We start from the raw sequence: 20931 nt of genomic DNA on the forward strand, positions 1-20931 counted from the left end.
AATAGTAGGAATAGGATGTAAAATAGTAAAGAGAACATCCAATGACACAAATTACTGAAAGGGGGAAGCCGCCTGGTAGAATTTTGCACATTGCATGAATTAGTCACTGCAAACACTTTTTTCAAGTATCATGAAAGAAGCTTGTGTATGTGGAATAAAATGGAGAAACCAAAAGGTTTCAAACAGATTATGTAATGTCAAAAACAAAGATTTCGAAACAGGAATGTGAACTACAAAACATTTACAGGGCTAGATGTGGACTCTGGCTAGAGTTGCTTTTATTAACTGCAGAGTAACGTTGAAGAAATGTTAAAAGTAGAATTTAAGTACATGGGATTTGGATAAACTTACATGAACCAAAACTCATTGATGGTTTGAAAATGAGCATTAGGCAACAAGTGATAAATAGAGGGTAAGTATACACTGGGTGATGAATAGGCAGCTTTGAGATGAAACAGTGAAGGCAGGAGGAAACATAGGTAAAAAGTAAGGCCTAGTAGGAATACCTTCACAACTCATGAGATACTGAATTTAATTGATGAGAAGAGAAAATACAAACATGTAGCTATTTAAGCAGACAAAAGGGAATACAGACATTACTGGAATGATGTTGACAGAACATGCAATATGGCTAAACAAGAATGGTTGTAAGGCAAAGGGAACGAACTTGCGCAAGAAAGGGGAAAGGAAGTAGTTGTAGACAAGACTGTAAATATCATAATATGACCAGAATTTGATACAGCACTAAATGAGCTAAGTAGTAACAAGGCCATTGCAGTTGATGACATTCCCTCAGAATTATTGGGATACATGGGAAAGCCATCCATGACAAAATTTTTCCACTTTTGTGCAAGATATGAGATAGTTGACGTACAGTCATACATCAACCAGAATGTAATAATTCAAATTTGAAGAAAGGCAGGTGCTAACAGCTGTGAATATTATCAGATTAATATGACATGCTTGCAAGAATGGAAAAGCTTTTAGAGGGTTAACCTTACATAAGATCACTTTGGGTACCGGAAACATGTAACACAAGGCAATACTGCTACTATGACTTACCTTAGAAGATGAGTTAAATGAAAACAAAATTGTGTTTACAGCTTTTGCAGATTTACTGAAATGCTTTTGAGAATGTGGAGTTCACTGCACTCTTTGGAATTTGGGCAGCAGCAGAATAAATAGACAGGAAACAAAAGTTTGTTTGCAACTTTCACAGAAACCAGGCACCAGTTGTAAGACTTTAAAGACATGGAAGGGAAGCATTGAGCAGGAAATGAGACAGGCTTGTAGCCTACATCTGATATGCATTCTGTACGACGACGACACGAAGGAAATCTGGAAAAAAGTAAAGCAAACTGTGTGTTTACCAATGACAATGCAATTCTATCAAACAAAACAGGCATCTTGAAACTCTCAATGAAGGGATGTGTGGGCGGTAAAACTCTGAAGAGTAAAATTGGATATCATCACTAAAGGAGATTGTATGACAAACATCAATAAAAGCAATTGAATCTAGCTGAAATATATCAGGCAATGTTGAGTTTCGACTACAAAATGAGACATTAAAAGTTGTAGACAACTTTCGCTATTTGGGCATCAAAGTAACTGACAATGGCCGAAGTACGAAAGAAATAAAGTGAAGACTAGCAATATCAATGAACATGTGCCTAATAAAGAGGACTGTTCACATCTAATATAAATTTAAGTGTTAGGAAGTCTTTTCTGAAGATATTTGCATTGCAGCCCTGTATGGAAGTCAAACATAGATGATAGGCAATTCAGACAAGATGAGAATGGAAGCATCTGAAATGTGATACAGAAGAATGCTGAAGATTTGATGGGTAAACAAAACAGCAAATGCGGGAGGAACATAGGGACCAATTTCACTAACACAAGGAACCTGTTAATAGCACAAATTCTGAGGCTTTTAGGGATAGTAAAGTTGGTAATGGAGGCATATGTGAGGGTAAAAAGTGTAGAGGGATACTATGGCTTGAAGACAAGAAGCAAGCTCAAATGGATGTAGGAGGTGACAGTCATCAGAGATTAAGAGGTTTGTGGAGGGTAGTCTAGCATGGGCAAGTGCATAAAGCCAATCTATATTATATTCACCAAAATTGAGCCATAACATAACACTGCTTAATTTCATACAGTCACACAAATTCTAGAATTATCTGTTGGTTCACTTGCTCATCGATTTAAAAAATCTGCCAAGAGTTCTTTTAAGAAGACAATTTTAGATATATTACAAAAAATTGTCACATATTTGACGTCTATGACACTTCTAAAGAATAAATGACTCATTCTTTTCAGAGTGGCCTTCTCAGTGACAGTCAGTAAGGTGCATTTCAATGGTAGTGATCTAAAAGTTATATGAATGATCAGTGACAAGAAATTTGAAAATTTATTAGCATCTTGCACTTCATTTTCCTATGCTGCTACTTTGAATCATATTTCCTACTCCCATAATCTTTATTTACTTATCGGTAACTATTTTATACGAAATGCGCTTCATCATATAAAAAAAAACAATAGTGTAGTGAAATCAGTGGGTACAACCAGAATCTTTAATATTGAAATCAACAATACCCACACCATACAACTAATTGTAACATGGATTTTCTATTAGCCAATCACACAGTTTTATTTTGGAATTTTAAAATGATGTGGATGAAGCAGGGAGGGAATAATAAATAAAACTTTTGAGGTCATTCACTTTGTGAGAGTTTCCTGTTCTTGCTAGCCCATGCCTTGGGATGTGGATGTTTGCATTACTTACAGTATCTTCTTTGTAAACTGCGTCCTGGCAACACATTCCTTACCATTCTTCCTAATGCCAACAGCAGAGTCATGGAGATATAAAAAACTATTAGTATTCTAAGCCTGGTAAACAAATACAGGCACCACTATATGTTCTGCCTAACATATTCCACAGATTTTTTTATGCCACTGATATCAGCAGAATAAACAGGTATCTGACAAAGGAACCAAAATATGACATACAGAGCATGTTAAACCAAACACTACTCTCAGTTTACACATAAGGTACAACAATCTTGAGAGCTTTTCTTCCAGATTTGGTTGTGTTTTTCCCAGTTCACTTTCCCATCAACATGAAATTTGGCACATTTACTTTCTATACTGATTCACAGATATGTACAATGAAAGAGTGTTAAAAATTGAGATTCTGGACAAAGCCCTTCTTCTGAAATAGAAAACACACACACACACACACACACACACACACACACACACACACACACACAGGGAGAGAGGGACAGCAATGTAAAGGTGGGAGGAGGGGTGGGGGGAAGATAATGTGTTCTCTGTCACACCATGCAAGGATGTGGCAGAGACAGTATGGGTTGCTAACGGCAGTTTTGGGAAGCTGTACTGTGGGAGGGGAAGGGGAGAAGAGAAACTGAGAAAGGGAAAACAATAACTGCACAGTGCACTGGGAGTGTGTGTGTGTGTGTGTGTGTGTGTGTGTGTGTGTGTGTGTGTGTGTGTGTGTGTGTGTGTGTGTTTGGGTTTTTAATTGTATTTTCGTGTTAGTGGTCATGTTTACGTAATGACGTAATAGGTGCCATATTGGAGTCTTAGTGTATGGTTGCTTCTGCCATATTTGTGATGTCATGGATAAAAGTAGATGGGTGTAATTGGACACTTCTGTATTTGTGACTGACAAGACAAGGCATGGGAGATCTGTTTCTGGGATAATGCTCGAAAGGAAATTTTAGGCTGTGCAGGCCTCAGTGTGACCCTTACTATATTCCTTGCAACCACATTGTTTCCCAATATTGTTAGCTGATGGAGTCTCCTTACAATTCCTTTCCCCATAACACACTGTATCAGAAAAAAATCTACCTTACACTCCTTCAAATTCTTTCATCACCAACACTACTAGCACCACTAGTGGTATCAACTGCAGTAGTAGAAGTACTGCCAGTATTAACATTTAGTTCATAGTATTATTCACTGACATTGCTAATTGAGACACCCAAATCATTGTAATACTATTTGTCATATTAAAACTTAGTTTCAGGGAAATATGATACAAAAAGCGTACAGTATTTGTGAAACCGTGGTCCAATTTAATAGAGGGCCTGATGGAACTAATCAGATCAGGTTCAATAAACAAACCAATAAGATCATAAAAATGTCATCAATGAATCTTGATCTGGTGAAGGGTGTGTGATTCTGGGTGGTTAGAAAGGAATCCTCTAGGTGGCATATGAATGAACTGGCAGAACATGGTGCTATACAAATGCCCTTTGATGTTCTGTAGATTTGTTTGTAGGCGGTGCCTTCAATGGAGAATTGTGGGTGAGAATCTAGTTGGTCATGGCGACCAGGAAGGGGCTGTAGGTTAGGAGAGAGTCAGACACTGGGAAAGGTACTGTTCAGTAACAGAAAGCCATGGGTGTTGGAGGATGTAATCATAGAGGGTGATAGCACTGACAATGATGAGCAGGGTGCCAAATGGTAAAGGAGCAGGAACTGTGAAGCTCAGTGAAGGAAATGATTGGTGTCTTTTGTGGCAGGGTAGGTTGAAGATGAGCAAAGATTCCATCTTTGAGAGCACATTAAAAAAACGCACACACATAACAAGCTTTTCTAAATTGTGCAAATGGAAACTCTTTGTACAACATATCAGTCATCCCCATAAACCTCAACGTCCACTAGTCTGTATGCTCCACCCCACCTATTCCCTACCTTGCTCTTATTCTAGCACTGCACACACCTATCCCACAACTCCACCCCCCCCCATGCCCCACACAGCCTCCCAACACTGCACCTAGCAGCCCTATTCTGTCCCCACATGTCCTTGACCAATACCACAGGCAGCACAGCATCACCTCCACCCCTACCCTGCTATCCCTCACTTCCCACCCCACAGCACCTCTTTACCCCTCACTCCCACAGATTTCTACTCACATTAGATGTGTTCATGGCCTAGTGTTGTTCTGTATTTCATATGAATTACTTTGTCCAAAAGCTTAAATATTTGGCAGTCAATTCATTCTACCTACCTGCAACCTAAGGTCTCTTCAATGTGTTGAGTTGGAACGCATGCTTTGTATATCATTACTCTATCCTGACATTTCCCGTGTTTGATTTTAATTTCTCTGTTCTTTGGAAAACACAACTGAAGCAACTGAGTTTTGTTTGTCACCATTGGTCCAGTTCAGATACAACCCCACATGAAAAGCTTGAACAGCGATTGCTCAGATACACAGCTTTGAGCTAATGGAAAAACAGATACATTTACAATACAGATGTAACACATGATATGAAGGTGAAATATAGTCCTCACTTCCGTAGTTATTCCAAAAAGAAGTGATAAGAAGATTGGTACAGTGAAGGCATGTGTGCTATATCTACAACTACTTGCCTTAACCAACTGCTGACATTTTGATATCAATGCACAAACTACAATACCACTAGAAGAACGAAGAACCTGAATATGAGCACGACACTACACACACTGAGTTCATAGAAAGAAAGGTAAGTGAGAAATTCGAAGCACAAAGGTTTTCTTCTTTTCGGGGGGGGGGGGGGGGGGGGGGGGAGGAAGGTCCTACTTGACGCAGACTTTGGCAGCTGACGCTAACAAAAACCTGACAAGGCTACTTTTATAACATGACATTGTCTAGCGTGAGTGTACATTTGTGTTTTCACTGCTTCTAGAGAAACTCTCAAGATGAATGATTCAGAGCAAATGACATCTTTACAGTGTCACAGGAGTGTTTCGATCTAGCTACATGAAACAAATTACAGCGCTTTGATGAAGAAAGAAATGAAGGATATATTTTCAAAACCAGCTTGATGAGGAGTGAATTTTCCATAAAATGTTGATTGCCACACACTGGAAAACTGAAAATCCTTCTAATCTCAGAAAAAATGAATCAAGGAGTGGGCTCTAACAGTAACTTCAGAATGTTTTAATTTGCCTGACGCTGACAGTGACATTCTGCTATAATTACTTCTTTTATGATCACCAAACCTGTAAGCATATGTTGTATGTTACAGACGTGTCATACTTGAGCCCACACAGTTTAACTCTGTGATTATATTCAGATTTAAGTAATTTATTTGATACTAAATATTTAGAGTAGTAATGTGAAGATCTACTGGTTAAAGAGCACTGCAAACATTCCAACATTCTGTAGTTAAAACTATAACACTCCTTTTTTCCTTTTAGTTTCAGCATTACCACCATTTCTTTTTAGGGTTGTACATTACACTACCAACTGCTGTTTCATTTAATAGTATTTAAGCTCCTCAAAGGATTTCAACAACTCTTGGTCCCCTACCATTTCCCTATGTTTAATAGATTCTGAATACCTACCAACAAAACAAAAACAGATCAAGAACGGTAGTATTGCTAACAATAACTTTGAGGGTATAAAACCAATTAGATGAACAATAGCAAAAATTATACACCAGGAAAGAAATATTGTAGGTCGTGAGTTTAGATTTCTCCATCATGCACCATGACGAATAGACTGCCAAATATTGTCTTTGCAATAAATCCACATATATATCCCTCTTGTCTGAGAAAGCCACACTGGTCAACTTAAAAAAACTGACCACAGATATAGCATATGATCAATTCGTCCAGCAAACCATTCAACTGATCTACAGTAGTAGCTAAATCATCTGCACTCTATCAAGTGGAGTCCACTCATATATTACTTTATCATATCCATTAATAATACCTCTTTCTAAAAAAGGAACAAATCTAGACATTAACAACACACCGAACTAAATCTCAAAACAGAAAATTAATTTGTAACAAGTGATTGCTAATGTCACAACTCAAGAACATTTGACAATTTCCTAGTAGACAGCGAACATGTGATCATTGACTACTGGGATGCCAACATCACACTAACATTAAGCTGCAGAAATTTTGAAACATATTAAATATTAGAGAGCAGCATCATATACTACAAGACACCAATCCATTGCAAATATGTTGCACAGCCAACACTCACAACTTCGTTTGGTCAAGAAGCAAAACCAACAGTCAATACCAAATTTTTCATCTGACAAACAACAGGACATGTAATCTGCTTGTTTACACACCACACTGCACAAAGAAATTAATGAAACAATGGTAAGAAATACAAGAAGCTATTTACCAAGGATTCTGGTTCAGCATATATTTCACTCTTCTCTTTTTTCACCCGACTAGTTCCCTTGCAGTCCATGATTGCCCTCCTAAGCCACTGAAAAACAAGAAAGCAAAAGTTATATGTTTACATTGTTATTATTCGACATAGTGCACAGGCAGTATTTTCTGGCTGCAGCAAATGAGTCGATGCATATGAAAAATTTAAAAATGGCTGAGGGACAAAGAACCTGACAAAATGAACTGATTTACAACTTGCTGGTTATGAGGGCTCTGAAGCCTCAGTGTCATTAATGGTAAACAAAACTCAATTTGAGAGAAAACAAAAACCCCCACACAGTGGAAACAAATGACTTTCAGTTACTGCTGTTACTTAGTAGCATTTGCTTGTGGTAATCAGTCTTTTTCTGAATATGGTAGCTGACTTTCTTTTTCCACATAAATTTCTAAGTGTCATGTGAAGCAACTAAGATAAAGTGAATTTACCAGACAAATCTATTTACTGTAGACAATTTTACATATGAAGAATAAAAGATTAAAATTAGCCTTGAGCTATATCGAAGCCTGTTAATGTATCCTGCAAATTCCTTAATATATAGAATAATGTAAGAGGTTTATAATCATGTTCTTAACAACATATGCAAAAACAGAAAAGAATTCTTTCTCAATCATACTGGCTGCATTTTCAATCAATCTATAAACCCATATTTGCTCATGGTATTCAGAAAAGCAGAACATGAAAATCCACCCATACAGACAGAACTTTCTTTTTTTCAGTCAGTTTAGTATGTATTTTTAAAAACTGTTTCCTTATACAGTGATCCATATTCAACGTTATCAACTCAATGTAGAGCAATGCTGCAATCTTTACCCAGTCACTAAAAAACACACACTGCTGCCTGCACGTTGCATAGAAAAACAAATGATTCTTGACTGTCAAGATTTAACAACGATTAAATTCCTCTAACAAGACTTTGTGAAATTACTTTCTCATAAGCGTACCCATGACAATGTTCTGTGGTTTTCGTATGCTTTTGTCAGTGGCAATTACACATACCCATTAGGCCTTACAGAGTCAATTACATTCCCATACCCTTCCACAGATTGAAACGTGCACACTACTACAAACAGCAGTTAACAATATTTACTGAACTATGGAGCACATAGGCACATTGAAAATCCATGGAAAACGCAACGTAATGAATTCCCTCTACAGCATTCTCTTTCATACCAACATAACCAATCCCTGATACTCTGTATTAACGTATACTAACGAATCTGATGTATCGGCAGTACAACTGTTTGCGCTACAACCCGGGCGAACTACAGATCAGATTACAGTGAGCTCTTACTGTCCCTATTCCTTCCTTCACAAATATTGTTACCGAACTTCGCATGCACAATACAAGTAAATATAACAATATGAATGCAGCGTGTGTGTTAACTTAATGAGGGCCTTTTTTCGTCCATGACAAAGTATTTCACAATGACCTTCACTTTCTCTAACCACCACAGCATATAGACACTTTCCGGTAATTACAGACAACACATCAAAATATCTGGCGGTTCTTTTGCTAAATCACAGGAAACATTTAGCAATTTTATCGGACAGTACGAAAACAGCAAGCACATTACATACCCACGCGTCGATCTGGTGTTCTTCGTAATTGCCGAACAGCACAGGTACGTAATGTGCGCTAATATGTTTGTCTAAACACTAGTCACCTCCTGCTCGCAATGCGGAAACACAAGCTCACTGAAAATAACAAGTGCTTGGTTCTGATACACATAACCTGAAATAATTACTTACGAAATTCTAAGGCTATCTCAAACCATAACCAGAAGCGCCAAGGATGATACAAGAATTAAATGTGGAACAAACTTATCGTTCAAATGTGCCCAATAAATGAAATTAAACTAATATTATAATTGTACGAACAGTTACTATAGCATCGTTACAAGGCATTGGCAAACTACTTCATTCGACGCAGTTAGCTGTAATGATAATAAAAATTAAGTATTGACTTAGTACCACACTCAATATGTGTCTTTCCGTGATTTCCTGTCTCCACCATCAAATCACTTACATATTACACAGAAAACGCAACACAATACCGTACAAACGCACGACACGAACTACTAAACTCTACAGTCGTCTGCTGCTGTGGTCAAAGTCAATCAATGCGGAAGAAGGAACCTACCAAGGAGGTCGTTCTAACATTCTTGGAATCAGAGCTGCATATCTGCTAGGAAAAAATTAAAGTCGTTTGTTGGTTAATTTGGGAGAGAGGACCAAACAGTGAGGTCATCGGTCCCGTTGCTGAAGGAAGTCGGCCGTGCCTTTTCGAAAGAACTGTCCTGGCATTTGCGTGAAGCGATTTAGGGAAGTCACTGAAAACCCAATCAGGAAGCCTGGACTCGGATTTGAACCGTGGTCCTCCGGAATGCGAGTTCATTGTGCTATAACTGCGCCACCTCGCTGTTTCATGAAAGTCGTACGGGAAACTGTGTGTTTTTTATTAATTTTTTCATAGTTGCAAGTATGGTTTCGAAATCTACAAATAATTCTACAGTATTTATGGATACTATGGTCACACAATTTAAAAAACAAAAACATTGTTCACCCAATCGGCTATATTGCAAAGCTTCAACTAAAACAATATTGCGAAAAATATATGCTGTACTTACTAAATTTTAAAAATAATACTACTAACGAAAACAGAGACTCTCATGGCTTGAAGTGTAATGTGGAATGCATGATTTGTCAGCTTAATACTGTCTTAAGGAACCATCTATCAGATTTTAAACAAATTTAATTAAAGCAATGCTTTATACAACTTTAGCATTCAGAGAATCCCTCATCCCTAACTTCAGAGCATATCAACATGAACAAAAGTACATGTCTGAGAGTTTTCTTAAGCGAATAGTGCTGTACGTGAAATAGTTTGTAGTGAATCTTCGTTCATGATTTAAGCCCAGTGCACATGTGCAACTAATATGACACCCTAGATGATGGAATACTGGAATGACACCACAGTTAAATGAGTAAAGACACAGTTTTCAGTTACATCAAAAAATGGTTCCAATGGCTCTGAGCACTATGGGACTCAACTGCTGTGGTCATTAGTCCCCTAGAACTGAGAACTAGTTAAACCTAACTAACCTAAGGACATCACACACATCCATGCCCGAGGCAGGATTTGAACCTGCGACCGTAGCAGTCGCACGGTTCCAGACTGCGCGCCTAGAACCGCGAGGCCACCGCGGCCGGCTCAGTTACATCGCAAAAATTAAGTAACATTTCCAGAATGAGATTTTCACTCTGCAGCGGAGTGTGCGCTGATATGAAACTTCCTGGCAGATTAAAACTGTGTGCTCGACCGAGACTCGAACTCGGGAACTTTGCCTTTCGCGGGCAAGTGCTCTACCAACTGAGCTACCGAAGCACGACTCACGCCTGGTACTCACAGCTTTACTTCTGCCAGTACCTCGTCTCCTACCTTCCAAACTTTACAGAAGCTCTTCTGCGAACCTTGCAGAACTAGCACTCCTGAAAGAAAGGATATTGCGGAGACATGTCTTAGCCACAGCCTGGGGGATGTTTCCAGAATGAGATTTTCACTCTGCAGCGGAGTGTGCGCTGATATGAAACTTCCTGGCAGATTAAAACTGTGTGCCCGACCGAGACTCGAACTCGGGACCTTTGCCTTTCGCGGGCAAGTGCTCTACCAACTGAGCTACCGAAGCACGACTCACGCCCGGTACTCACAGGCAAAGGTCCCGAGTTCGAGTCTCGGTCGGGCACACAGTTTTACTCTGCCAGGAAGTTTCATATCAGCGCACACTCCGCTGCAGAGTGAAAATCTCATTCTGGAAACATCCCCCAGGCTGTGGCTAAGACATGTCTCCGCAATATCCTTTCTTTCAGGAGTGCTAGTTCTGCAAGGTTCGCAGAAGAGCTTCTGTAAAGTTTGGAAGGTAGGAGACGAGGTACTGGCAGAAGTAAAGCTGTGAGTACCGGGCGTGAGTCATGCTTCGGTAGCTCAGTTGGTAGAGCGCTTGCCCGTGAAAGGCAAAGGTCCCGAGTTCGAGTCTCGGTCGGGCACACAGTTTTAATCTGCCAGGAAGTTTCATATCAGCGCACACTCCGCTGCAGAGTGAAAATCTCATTCTGGAAACATCCCCCAGGCTGTGGCTAAGCCATGTCTCCGCAATATCCTTTCTTTCAGGAGTGCTAGTTCTGCAAGGTTCGCAGAAGAGCTTCTGTAAAGTTTGGAAGGTAGGAGACGAGGTACTGGCAGAAGTAAAGCTGTGAGTACCGGGCGTGAGTCGTGCTTCGGTAGCTCAGTTGGTAGAGCACTTGCCTGCGAAAGGCAAAGGTCCCGAGTTCGAGTCTCGGTCGGGCACACAGTTTTAATCTGCCAGGAAGTTTCATATCAGCGCACACTCCGCTGCAGAGTGAAAATCTCATTCTGGAAACATCCCCCAGGCTGTGGCTAAGCCATGTCTCCGCAATATCCTTTCTTTCAGGAGTGCTAGTTCTGCAAGGTTCGCAGAAGAGCTTCTGTAAAGTTTGGAAGGTAGGAGACGAGGTACTGGCAGAAGTAAAGCTGTGAGTACTGGGTGTGAGTCGTGCTTCGGTAGCTCAGTTGGTAGAGCACTTGCCCACGTAAGGCAAAGGTCCCGAGTTCGAGTCTCGGTCGGGCACACAGTTTTAATCTGCCAGGAAGTTTAAGTAACATTTATCTTGCGACATAAAGTTCAACTCGATTCTACTTTCTACTCCACTTACCATTCCCACCAGTGAATTGCGTCATTTGGCTGCGTCCTTTTGACTGAATTTCAAAGCACCATCACTGTAATTAGGTTTCCATTTCATAAAATTGTCTTGTGTGTGATGCACATTCTGGAGTACCAAAAACGTTTAAAGACCTGTTGTCAGCAGCATTATTACAGATCCTTAGCTGTAGGGAACGTTCTTTTTCTGGAAGTACAAGAACCATCACCAGAAATACAGAACTTTAGACAAATAGGTTGCTTAAATTATAGATGGCTGAGCCTGAAAATAATGGCAGTGAGATTTCTGGGGAAAATTTAAGAGTATATCGAAAGAATAGGCTAACGAGAAATTCGTTGCAATAGACAAAAAACTCAAAGCCACCATGATGGCAATTGAAGCTGCATGTGAGAATGTTTCGCTTCAACAACAGTTTCCAAATCATACTGTACTCATTGGGGGAACTTTAGTAATTCAACAATCAATTAGGAAAATTACAGTTTTGTTAGTGATGGGTGTGGTAAGACACCCTGTGAGACATTACTAAATGGCTTCTCTGAAAACTACCTAGAACAGACAGTTAGGAACATCTCTCATGATGAAAATATATTGTTTCTAATGGCAACAACAAACAGACCTGACCTCTTTGAGGATGTCCATATCAGTGAACATGATATGGTTGTGACAGCAATGACTTTCTTTTATTTATTATTATTTTTGAATTTATCTGTTGTTCCAGTGATCCATGTTGTGACACTATCACAGGACATGGAATGTGTCAATTTTATAAGCTTTTGGCCAGAATTTATGGTAATACACAAAACAAAACAAAAACAGTGAACAGTCACTTAGGTCCCACTACAAAAAAATACATTTTAGAGATAGACAGAGGTTACAAAACAAAAACAGTAAACAGTAACCTAAGTCCTACTACAAAAAATACATTTTAGAGACAGATAAAGATTACAAAATAATAAGTGTTACAGAGAAATAGATATTACAAAATACATGTTTGCAATAAAAATATTCGGTATTACAAATACAAATTTGGGCATACATTTGCAATTTACCATACAAGAAATGTTAAACACTGTAGTTCAATGACTCTTCTATTGTATAAAATGATCCTTGCAATAGGAACTGCCTTAAGGTTTTTTGAACAAGAGATCTTTATCTACCAAACACTTAATTCTTGAAGGGAGGGCATTAAAAAAATCTTACAGCAACTGAAATGGACTCCTTTCTGCACCATACTTAGATTTACCTGTTCATAGTGGATATCATGTTTCTTTCTAGTATTGTGACTGTGATATGCACTATTCAGCTTAACAGAGTACTAACAAAGTAGAAAGAATAACTGAAACAAGCATATATATACACTGCTTGTGTCTGTGTATATGCGGATGGATATGCGTGTGTGTGTGTGTGTGTGTGTGTGTGTGTGTGTGTGTGTGTGTGTGTGTGCGAGTGTATACCTGTCCTTTTTCCCCCCTAAGGTAAGTCTTTCCGCTCCCGGGATTGCAATGACTCCTTACCCTCTCCCTTAAAACCCACATCCTTTCGTATTTCCATCTCCTTCCCTCTTTCCTGATGAAGCAACCGTTTGTTGCGAAAGCTTGAATTTTGTGTGTATGTTTGTGTTTGTTTGTGTGTCTGTCGACCTGCCAGCACTTTCGTTTGGTAAGTCACCTCATCTTCGTTTTTAGATATATTTTTCCCATGTGGAATGTTTCCCTCTATTATATATATATATATATATATATATATATATGTGTGTGTGTGTGTGTGTGTGTGTGTGTGTGTGTGTGTGTGTGCGTAAGTGTGTGTGTGTGTGTGTTCAGTAAACTAGATAAAAAATCAATAGTGTCATATCTCAATGAGGAACTGAAAGTTTAAGCATAGGGCAGCAGCATGTAGAGGAACGCTGGGCCAAGTTTAAAAGAATAGCTGAGCATGCACTGGATAGATATGTACACAATAGAACAGTTCATAATAGGAGGCACTCTCTACAGTATACAGTTACTGTAAAGAAACTGCTAAACAAACAGAGACTACTGTGTAATTGATGTAAAACAAAGCATAGAGCTGTAGCTAGAGAATTGCCGAATAAAACGCATTTGTCTGTCAAGAGATCATTGTGTGAGGCTTTCAATGGCTGCTGTAGCAGAACATTGTCAAGTGTTCTGTCAGCTGCCTACGTCGAATATCGATGCTGTGACTTTGAAGTGAAGCTGTGAAGGAATAAACATAGCTAAACCCAGACCAGGCAGACCTCACGTACTGATGGGCAGGAATTGCCAGGCATTGTTGTCAAATAATATTTCACAAAACCCAAAGGAATTCTGGTGGTATGTAAAGGCTATTAGTAGCACAAAAGTTAGTGTCCAGTCCCTAGTGAATGAAACAAGAACTGAAACAAAGAGTAGCAAAGCAAATTCTGAAATGCTTAACTTTGTTTTCAGATTTTCCATTGCAAAGAAAAACCAAGGAGAAATTCCCCAATTTACTCCTCATATCACCGGAAAGATGAGGGAATAAGTACTAGTGGCAGTGGTGCTAATAAACAGCTGAAATAGTTATACTTGAATAAAGCTCGAGGGCCCAGTGGAATCCCTGCCAGATTCTATACCGAATTTACAGCTGAGTTAGCCCCACTTCTAACTAAAATCTGTTGCAGATGCCTCAAACAAAACATGGTGCTTAATAGTTGGAAGAAATCACAGGACACACCCTCTGTAAGAGGCTGGTAGAAGTGAACCACAAAATTAGTCTCCAGTATCCTTGACATCGATTTGTTGTAGAATTTTAGAACATATTTTGAGCTCAAACAGGATGAGCTGTCTCAAACAGAATTACCTCCTCCATGCCAGCCAGCAACGATTCCAAAAATATCGGTCATGTGAAACCCAACTCATTCTTTTCTCACATGACATACTAAAATCTTTGAATCAAGGCAGTCAGGTAGATACAGTATTTATTGATTTTCGAAAAGCATCAGACTCAGTACCGCACCTGTGCTTGTTATCAAAAGTACGTTTGTATGGGGTAAAAATTGAATTTTGCAACTGGATTGAGGAATTTTTGGTAGGGAGCGTGCAGCATGTTATTTGGATGGAGAGTCGTCGTTAGGTGTAGTAATAACTTCACATGTGCCCCAGGGAAGTGTGTTAGGATCTTGCTGTTCATAGCGTATATTAATGACATTGCAGACAATATTAACAGTAACTTCAGACTTTTTGCAGATGATGCAATTATCCATAATGAAGTACTGCCTGAAAGAAGCTGCGTAAATTTTCAGTCAGATCGTCATAAGATTTCAAAGGCATGTAATAACTGACGACTTGCTTTAAATGACCAGAAACATAAAACTGTGCACTTCAACATGAAAAAGCGTAATATCCTATGACTATAATACCAATGAGTCACAGTTAGAATAGGCAAACCATAAAAATACCTGGGTGTAACACTTTGTAGCGATATGAGATGGCTTAGTCGTTGGGAAACCAGAGGGTAGACTACAGTTTATTGGTAGAATACTGGGGAAGTGCAATCAGTCTACAAAGGAAATTGCTTACAAATCAGTCATGTGATTGGTTCTAGCATATTGGTCAAGTGTATGGGACCCATACCAGATAGGACTAACAGGAGAAATTGAAAGTACACAGAAAACGGCAGCACAAATGGTCACAGGTTTTTTTATCTTTGTGAGAGTTTCACAGAAATACTGAAGAAGCTGAACTGCACAATTTGAAGATAGACATAAACTATCCTGAGAAAGGCTACTAACAAAGTGCCATGAACCGACTTTGAATGATGACTCTGTGAATATATTACAACCCCTTATGCATCGCTCACATAGTTATACTGAGGGCAAGATTACAATAATTACAGCACATGCAGAGGCGTTCAAACATTCATGCTTCTCATGATTCATGGGAATGAAATGGGAAGAAACACTAATAACTGGTATTTGGACATACCCTGTGCCATTGACTTCAGGCTGTCTTACAGAGCATAGATGTAGATGTAGGTACACAGGAACTGCCTACAGTTGTCATTTAGTTGTGCCAAAAGCTAAAATAAGAATTAATCACTATGTCTAAATCAATGAACATAAGAAATTGTTAAAATCTCAGAAGAGTGGCGTGTGTACAGATTTATCTGGCACCTAAAAAGATTGTTTTCTGAAAATGTTTGGCACTACATGAAAAAAATTATACTTTAGAAACGTGTTATTTTATTTTATGTGTGTTTACAAAAGCTGCTCACGGAAATTGGTAGGTTGAGTACAAGGTGAGTACGCAGCAATTCTTACAACATGATCTGTGTGTTCTTAGTTAAATTATTTCAATAGAAGCATATATCAATTTCCTACTTTCGAAGCTGTTCATAGTCAAAGTTTTGAGATAGCAGATATGAGCACAAATGGTTAATATATGTGGTGGAAATGTATCGTATCCATGCTCTCTGGTACATGAGTAGGTTCTGGTTGTGTGTAAATATGTGAAATTGAATTACTGCAGCTCATTGAATTCTAAAAATGTTGAAAATCAATGCAATATTGGAAAATGTATTCAGATCATAGTACTGGCGACATACATTTGAGCATCTATCCAGTGAATTTCAGAAAGGAAGTAACAAAGGTTACTGATGGCAATATACTTTCAACTTTACTCTAGCTTTTAATACAGCAACATGGATATTCAATGTTACATTATATTATAGTGCACTTAAACAAAGCATAACTCCAAAATTTATTATAGAGTAACATTAATGTTTTGTCATTTTTAACTGACATTGGGTGCAAGGATGAAAAAATATTAGCTTTCAAATGTGTCTTCTGGTCATAGTAAACAGCATCCAACAGAACATTCCGGAATTAAAAAATTTGTATTTGGGGACATGATATAAATATTGGGGAGATGACAGGTAAATGCCACATGTGAAATATTGAAGTGTCATTTGCAGTTTCACTAGAACTTATAATGCATCTTTAATATGAGTATCTGATTTTTAAATAGTGTCCAATATGCAGCTCCACAACTATGCAACATTTGTTCTTGTTATTCGGAATTGGTTCACAGATAGAAATTTTATTATGATTGCTACATCTGTAAACAGCATCCTTCATCTCATATAAGTACCCTAAAACTGTATTTCTGAGGACACTGTAGATGCACTATAACGCTGACATGCCAGTATCTTTCACCTGCAGTTTCAGGCAAACTGGGTTTGCATCCAAAATTTGTGTTCCTCATCTTTAAATGGAGCTTGGTACATGATTCAAGAAGTACTCAACATTTGTTTTTGTAGTTAAGAAATGATTTATAAAACAGTTTTCATGTTTTAATGGCAATACTTTTAATGGCGAATTTGTAATTTCCATTTAATTCCTGTCTGAAATCTGTTTTGGTATCCTTTGCATATTCTTTCATGTGTAATTAATTCTTGACTCAATCAATTCGAATGCCACGATCTGTATTACTACATAATACCTGCCTAAATAATTTCAGTTGACACTGATGCTGTATAGAAAACTGTGTAACTACGCAGAAATTGTAGCACCCCGATTACTGTGGCATCACTTAAGTGAAGCCACTTTTAACTATTTCATAAAAGGCAAAGTCGTTTTAACTATTTGTCACTACTTTCCTTCACCCAGACTAATTAGTGTCAGAAGTAAATCGAGCAATTGCCATTATGGTTTCAGTGATTCTGAAGCTAGTATGCAGTATTGGTAGCTTTGATATTTATACCAGTGTATTAGGATAATATGCAGATTCAGTTTTACACCATACCAAAGATCTCTACAAAAAGTGTCGGTTTTAGTACTGTTTGTTGTGCTACAGCCACAGGAAGTGGTGTGTCTGCCAGTCCAACTGGCACTTATAAAGACTGATTTCTAAACATTATGTTGCAACTGTATAATTGCAAATAAGTTATATTACAGCCTACTTAAAGAAAGTAATAGTTAATTTTATGTGCATTTAGAAAAATATCCTACATATTCTTTCAAATGCAGAGAGATAGTTGTGAAAGTTTGATCACAATAATAATGTTACTGTACTTAAGCGAAAAAAAAAAGAAAAAGAGATGTGGAGCATGATTTCATTATTGGTGAGTACCAAGTAACTTTGACAACATCATGGGTGCTTTTATTCCAAACAGCATGTGCCCTGACTGTGACTATATGGTGTGTATTTTAACAGCAATAAAATATTAACTTTCTACATTTGGGGTTGCTAGCAATGGAACGTTTGACCACTGCAGTTGTGGGCATGTCATTGTTCATTTATACTGTTGATGATGTTCCATTATATGCTGCACAGTTTTCTGTCTGAGTAAGTAAGTATTATTCTATAATTAATGGAATGTGATTTGTAGTTGTACATTAGCGCTCTCATTTCTACAAATGGTGAAACTAAATACAGAACTGGCAGTATATTCGGATTTTAGGTTTGGCAGCTTCAATGCTCTCAATCCTTCCCACTCCAATGGATAGTGGCGCCCGATATTCCAAATATTGCTTTTCATAGCTCTTACATGCGCCATTCTCGAACTTGATTGCTTCCCATTGAGGGAAGTCTGTGTCAACTCAGTGTCGAACTATAGCCATAATGTTGAGAGAAAAGTTGTAATTACCATGTTCAAGTAAGTAGGTGTGAAATGGCTAGTTCTTCATATACATTCCTTTCTGAGGTAGAGATTGTAGAGCTTTTACAAAAATCTTAAAGTGAAAACCGGAACAACAACGATTTCCATGTCAATAGTCTATATAATGACAGTGATTCATCTGAGAACAATTCGAGTAAAATGATATGGAAACAGACCACCCTGAAGAGATTCAAAAAATATCACACAATGAAAAGTTTTGGATTGTAATGCTGATGTAAATATGCTTGCAAGAAAGTGCACTTCTTGTTTTAATGTATATCCTAATTGTTGGTCAGTGACCTTATTGTTTGCACAAAGAGTGCAATTCTCTGTGGCACACTCGCCACCAGGTGATGGCGATTTAAATATGAGTGTACACAGATGCCCTATGTCTCCATTACAGAGTACAAAGCGTTAGACACTGACCTAGTGGATTCAAGGAAAGAAGTAAGGAGGTTTCTGGTGACAGTATAACTTCAGATCAAGCATCCTTTTTAATAAAGGAAATGAACGATATTCGAGAGATTAAGTGTAGTTTTTAACAATGCAAATGAATTGTATTAGAGTGTCTTTAAGTGCACCTGCACAAAGCATAATTCCAAATTCGTTATAGAGTAACTTTAATATTTGCTCCTATTTAACTGCTGTGGGGTGCAGGAGTGACTTGCAACCAATGTGATGCCACAGCAAGTGGAATAACAGAAACTGTATGCAGTTTCAACTGTAGGTAATTATTATTATTCTTGGATTGATTTAATTTTGCTTCAGGAAGCGATTAATAGCATTCAAAATACAATTATTTCATGTAAATATCTTGTTAATAATTGTTACAAGTAATGTACATATTTACACTGAAAAGTCACATGGAACTGCGACCCTCAGGAAAAAAATAAGAAGCCAAATGAAGTTTAAATGTCCTCTTTTTAAAAAGTGCTAACAATGACAGAAAATGTTAGATGTTGAAAGAAAATAATTGTGTTAAAGAAATGTGCAAATTGCATTAGATGAATATTTAACTGCCCATTTTCACATTTTTACTTCAAATTAGTTTAGAAATAAAGTCCAGGAAGGCATCCAGAAGGTAAAGTCACACTCAGTTTGTGCTTTGTTCCTCTCTGAGTCTGTGTGTTTTCTTAAATTGTGCGTTTACTGTAAGCTTTATACTGGTAGAAGAAAGTCTATGACAAAAGTTCATCAATCACTTTTTATTCTAATTTGCTAATTTCAAATAAGAATACTCCACTTTCAAAAGTTTCCTTATGTTGAAAAGGTATTACAGCCAGTTATCGATTTCTACATAAATACATATCAAGCAGGTGTACAAAATTTTTGTTTTCTTTGTTCACAAAATTTGTTTTCTGATGGTACTTTTGTGATACTTCACCACATGTTTCCAGTAACCTGCCCATTATACATCTGTTCCCTAAGCTTAAACTGGCACATTACTTCTCTGAAGTTTCTTATAATGAGAAATGAGAATCATAGATCTCTACGTACTTTAAAGAAATAGTCTATAGGCAAGATTTCGATCTAACCTGTTCTTTATTTACCAGTTTCAACAGTTAAGTTGGTCACCTTCAGATCATTAAAAACTTGTTTGGGTTTACATCATGTTCCATTGTGCATTCATCACTCATGTGATATTCACATTTGAGTAGAGATCGGATTGCACATTCCACACAGGCTTGACAAAAAGTTCATTGCAGATAGATTTACCAGACGTAAAAACATACACAACTAAAATGCACCTTGTGGAACTTGTCTACACAGCACTCTTTGGCTGTTAATCAGTTGTTAAAATCCCTAACGTTTAGCAAAAATGCACATTTACGCCACTGTTTACATTTACGTAAAGGGTGAAGGACGTGTTGGAATCTTTTGACTCGAAATTCATAGATCTGTTTAGCATCTCTGGCTGCTTGTGGTAAACATGTCACAACTAGTTCACTTGGTCTCTGCCACATGCCACTCAGGGGAACACGTCTTTCTCCGCAAACGTACTTTAGAAATATGAAAGAATAAAAATGTTTTAGCTTCATATTAGCTCGAGCTGCTCAAAATAATTAGCAGTACCCTAAGGTTATCTAGTTCTCGAGTACATCATATACTGGTGTCATGCCGCTCGTGACTAGTACTCAAGTGAAATTTTTCAGTGTCAGATATACACATCATCTGCTATGTATTTACTATCAGATAGGAATACAGAGAAATTTTTATCACTGTGCAGCATACAAGCCCAATCCATTTTTTAAATTGGTTTCTCACGTTCTTTCATGTCAGTCTTAGGAAGAGTTCAGTGCATTTCTCATCCTTCTGAAGAACTGGAAACAGAATTTTCTATTTTATCCATAATGTTATG

The 20931-nt window shown here is 38.0% G+C and overlaps 1 protein-coding gene and 2 non-coding genes across 10 annotated transcripts in view; 2 read left to right on the forward strand and 1 right to left on the reverse strand.

The window, feature by feature from the left end:
* LOC124719975 (zinc finger protein 723-like) overlaps positions 1 to 9309 on the reverse strand; it is a 98525-nt gene extending 89216 nt beyond the window's left edge. For 4 of the 8 annotated variants that reach the window (XM_047245194.1, XM_047245191.1, XM_047245197.1 and 1 more), the window contains exons 1-2: positions 9174 to 9309; positions 7152 to 7238 (exon numbers count right to left, since the gene is read on the reverse strand). In XM_047245194.1, coding sequence (XP_047101150.1) covers positions 7152 to 7220 — 69 coding nt within the window. In that variant the 5' untranslated portion in view covers positions 7221 to 7238; positions 9174 to 9309. Of the gene's footprint in view, positions 1 to 7151; positions 7239 to 8780; positions 8898 to 9173 lie in introns of all 8 variants that reach the window. The other 4 variants (XM_047245195.1, XM_047245192.1, XM_047245196.1 and 1 more) reach the window with 2 other exon arrangements.
* Positions 9310 to 11172: 1863 nt separating this feature from the next.
* Trnas-uga lies at positions 11173 to 11247 on the forward strand. The gene has a single exon. It is a non-coding gene; the product is annotated as a tRNA-Ser (tRNA).
* Positions 11248 to 11774: 527 nt separating this feature from the next.
* On the forward strand, positions 11775 to 11849 carry Trnat-cgu. Its single transcript has one exon. It is a non-coding gene; the product is annotated as a tRNA-Thr (tRNA).
* The last annotated feature ends 9082 nt before the right edge of the window (positions 11850 to 20931 follow it).

This window comes from Schistocerca piceifrons, chromosome 11 (genome assembly GCF_021461385.2).
Source record: "Schistocerca piceifrons isolate TAMUIC-IGC-003096 chromosome 11, iqSchPice1.1, whole genome shotgun sequence".
In the NCBI taxonomy this organism is placed as follows: Eukaryota; Metazoa; Arthropoda; class Insecta; order Orthoptera; family Acrididae; genus Schistocerca; species Schistocerca piceifrons.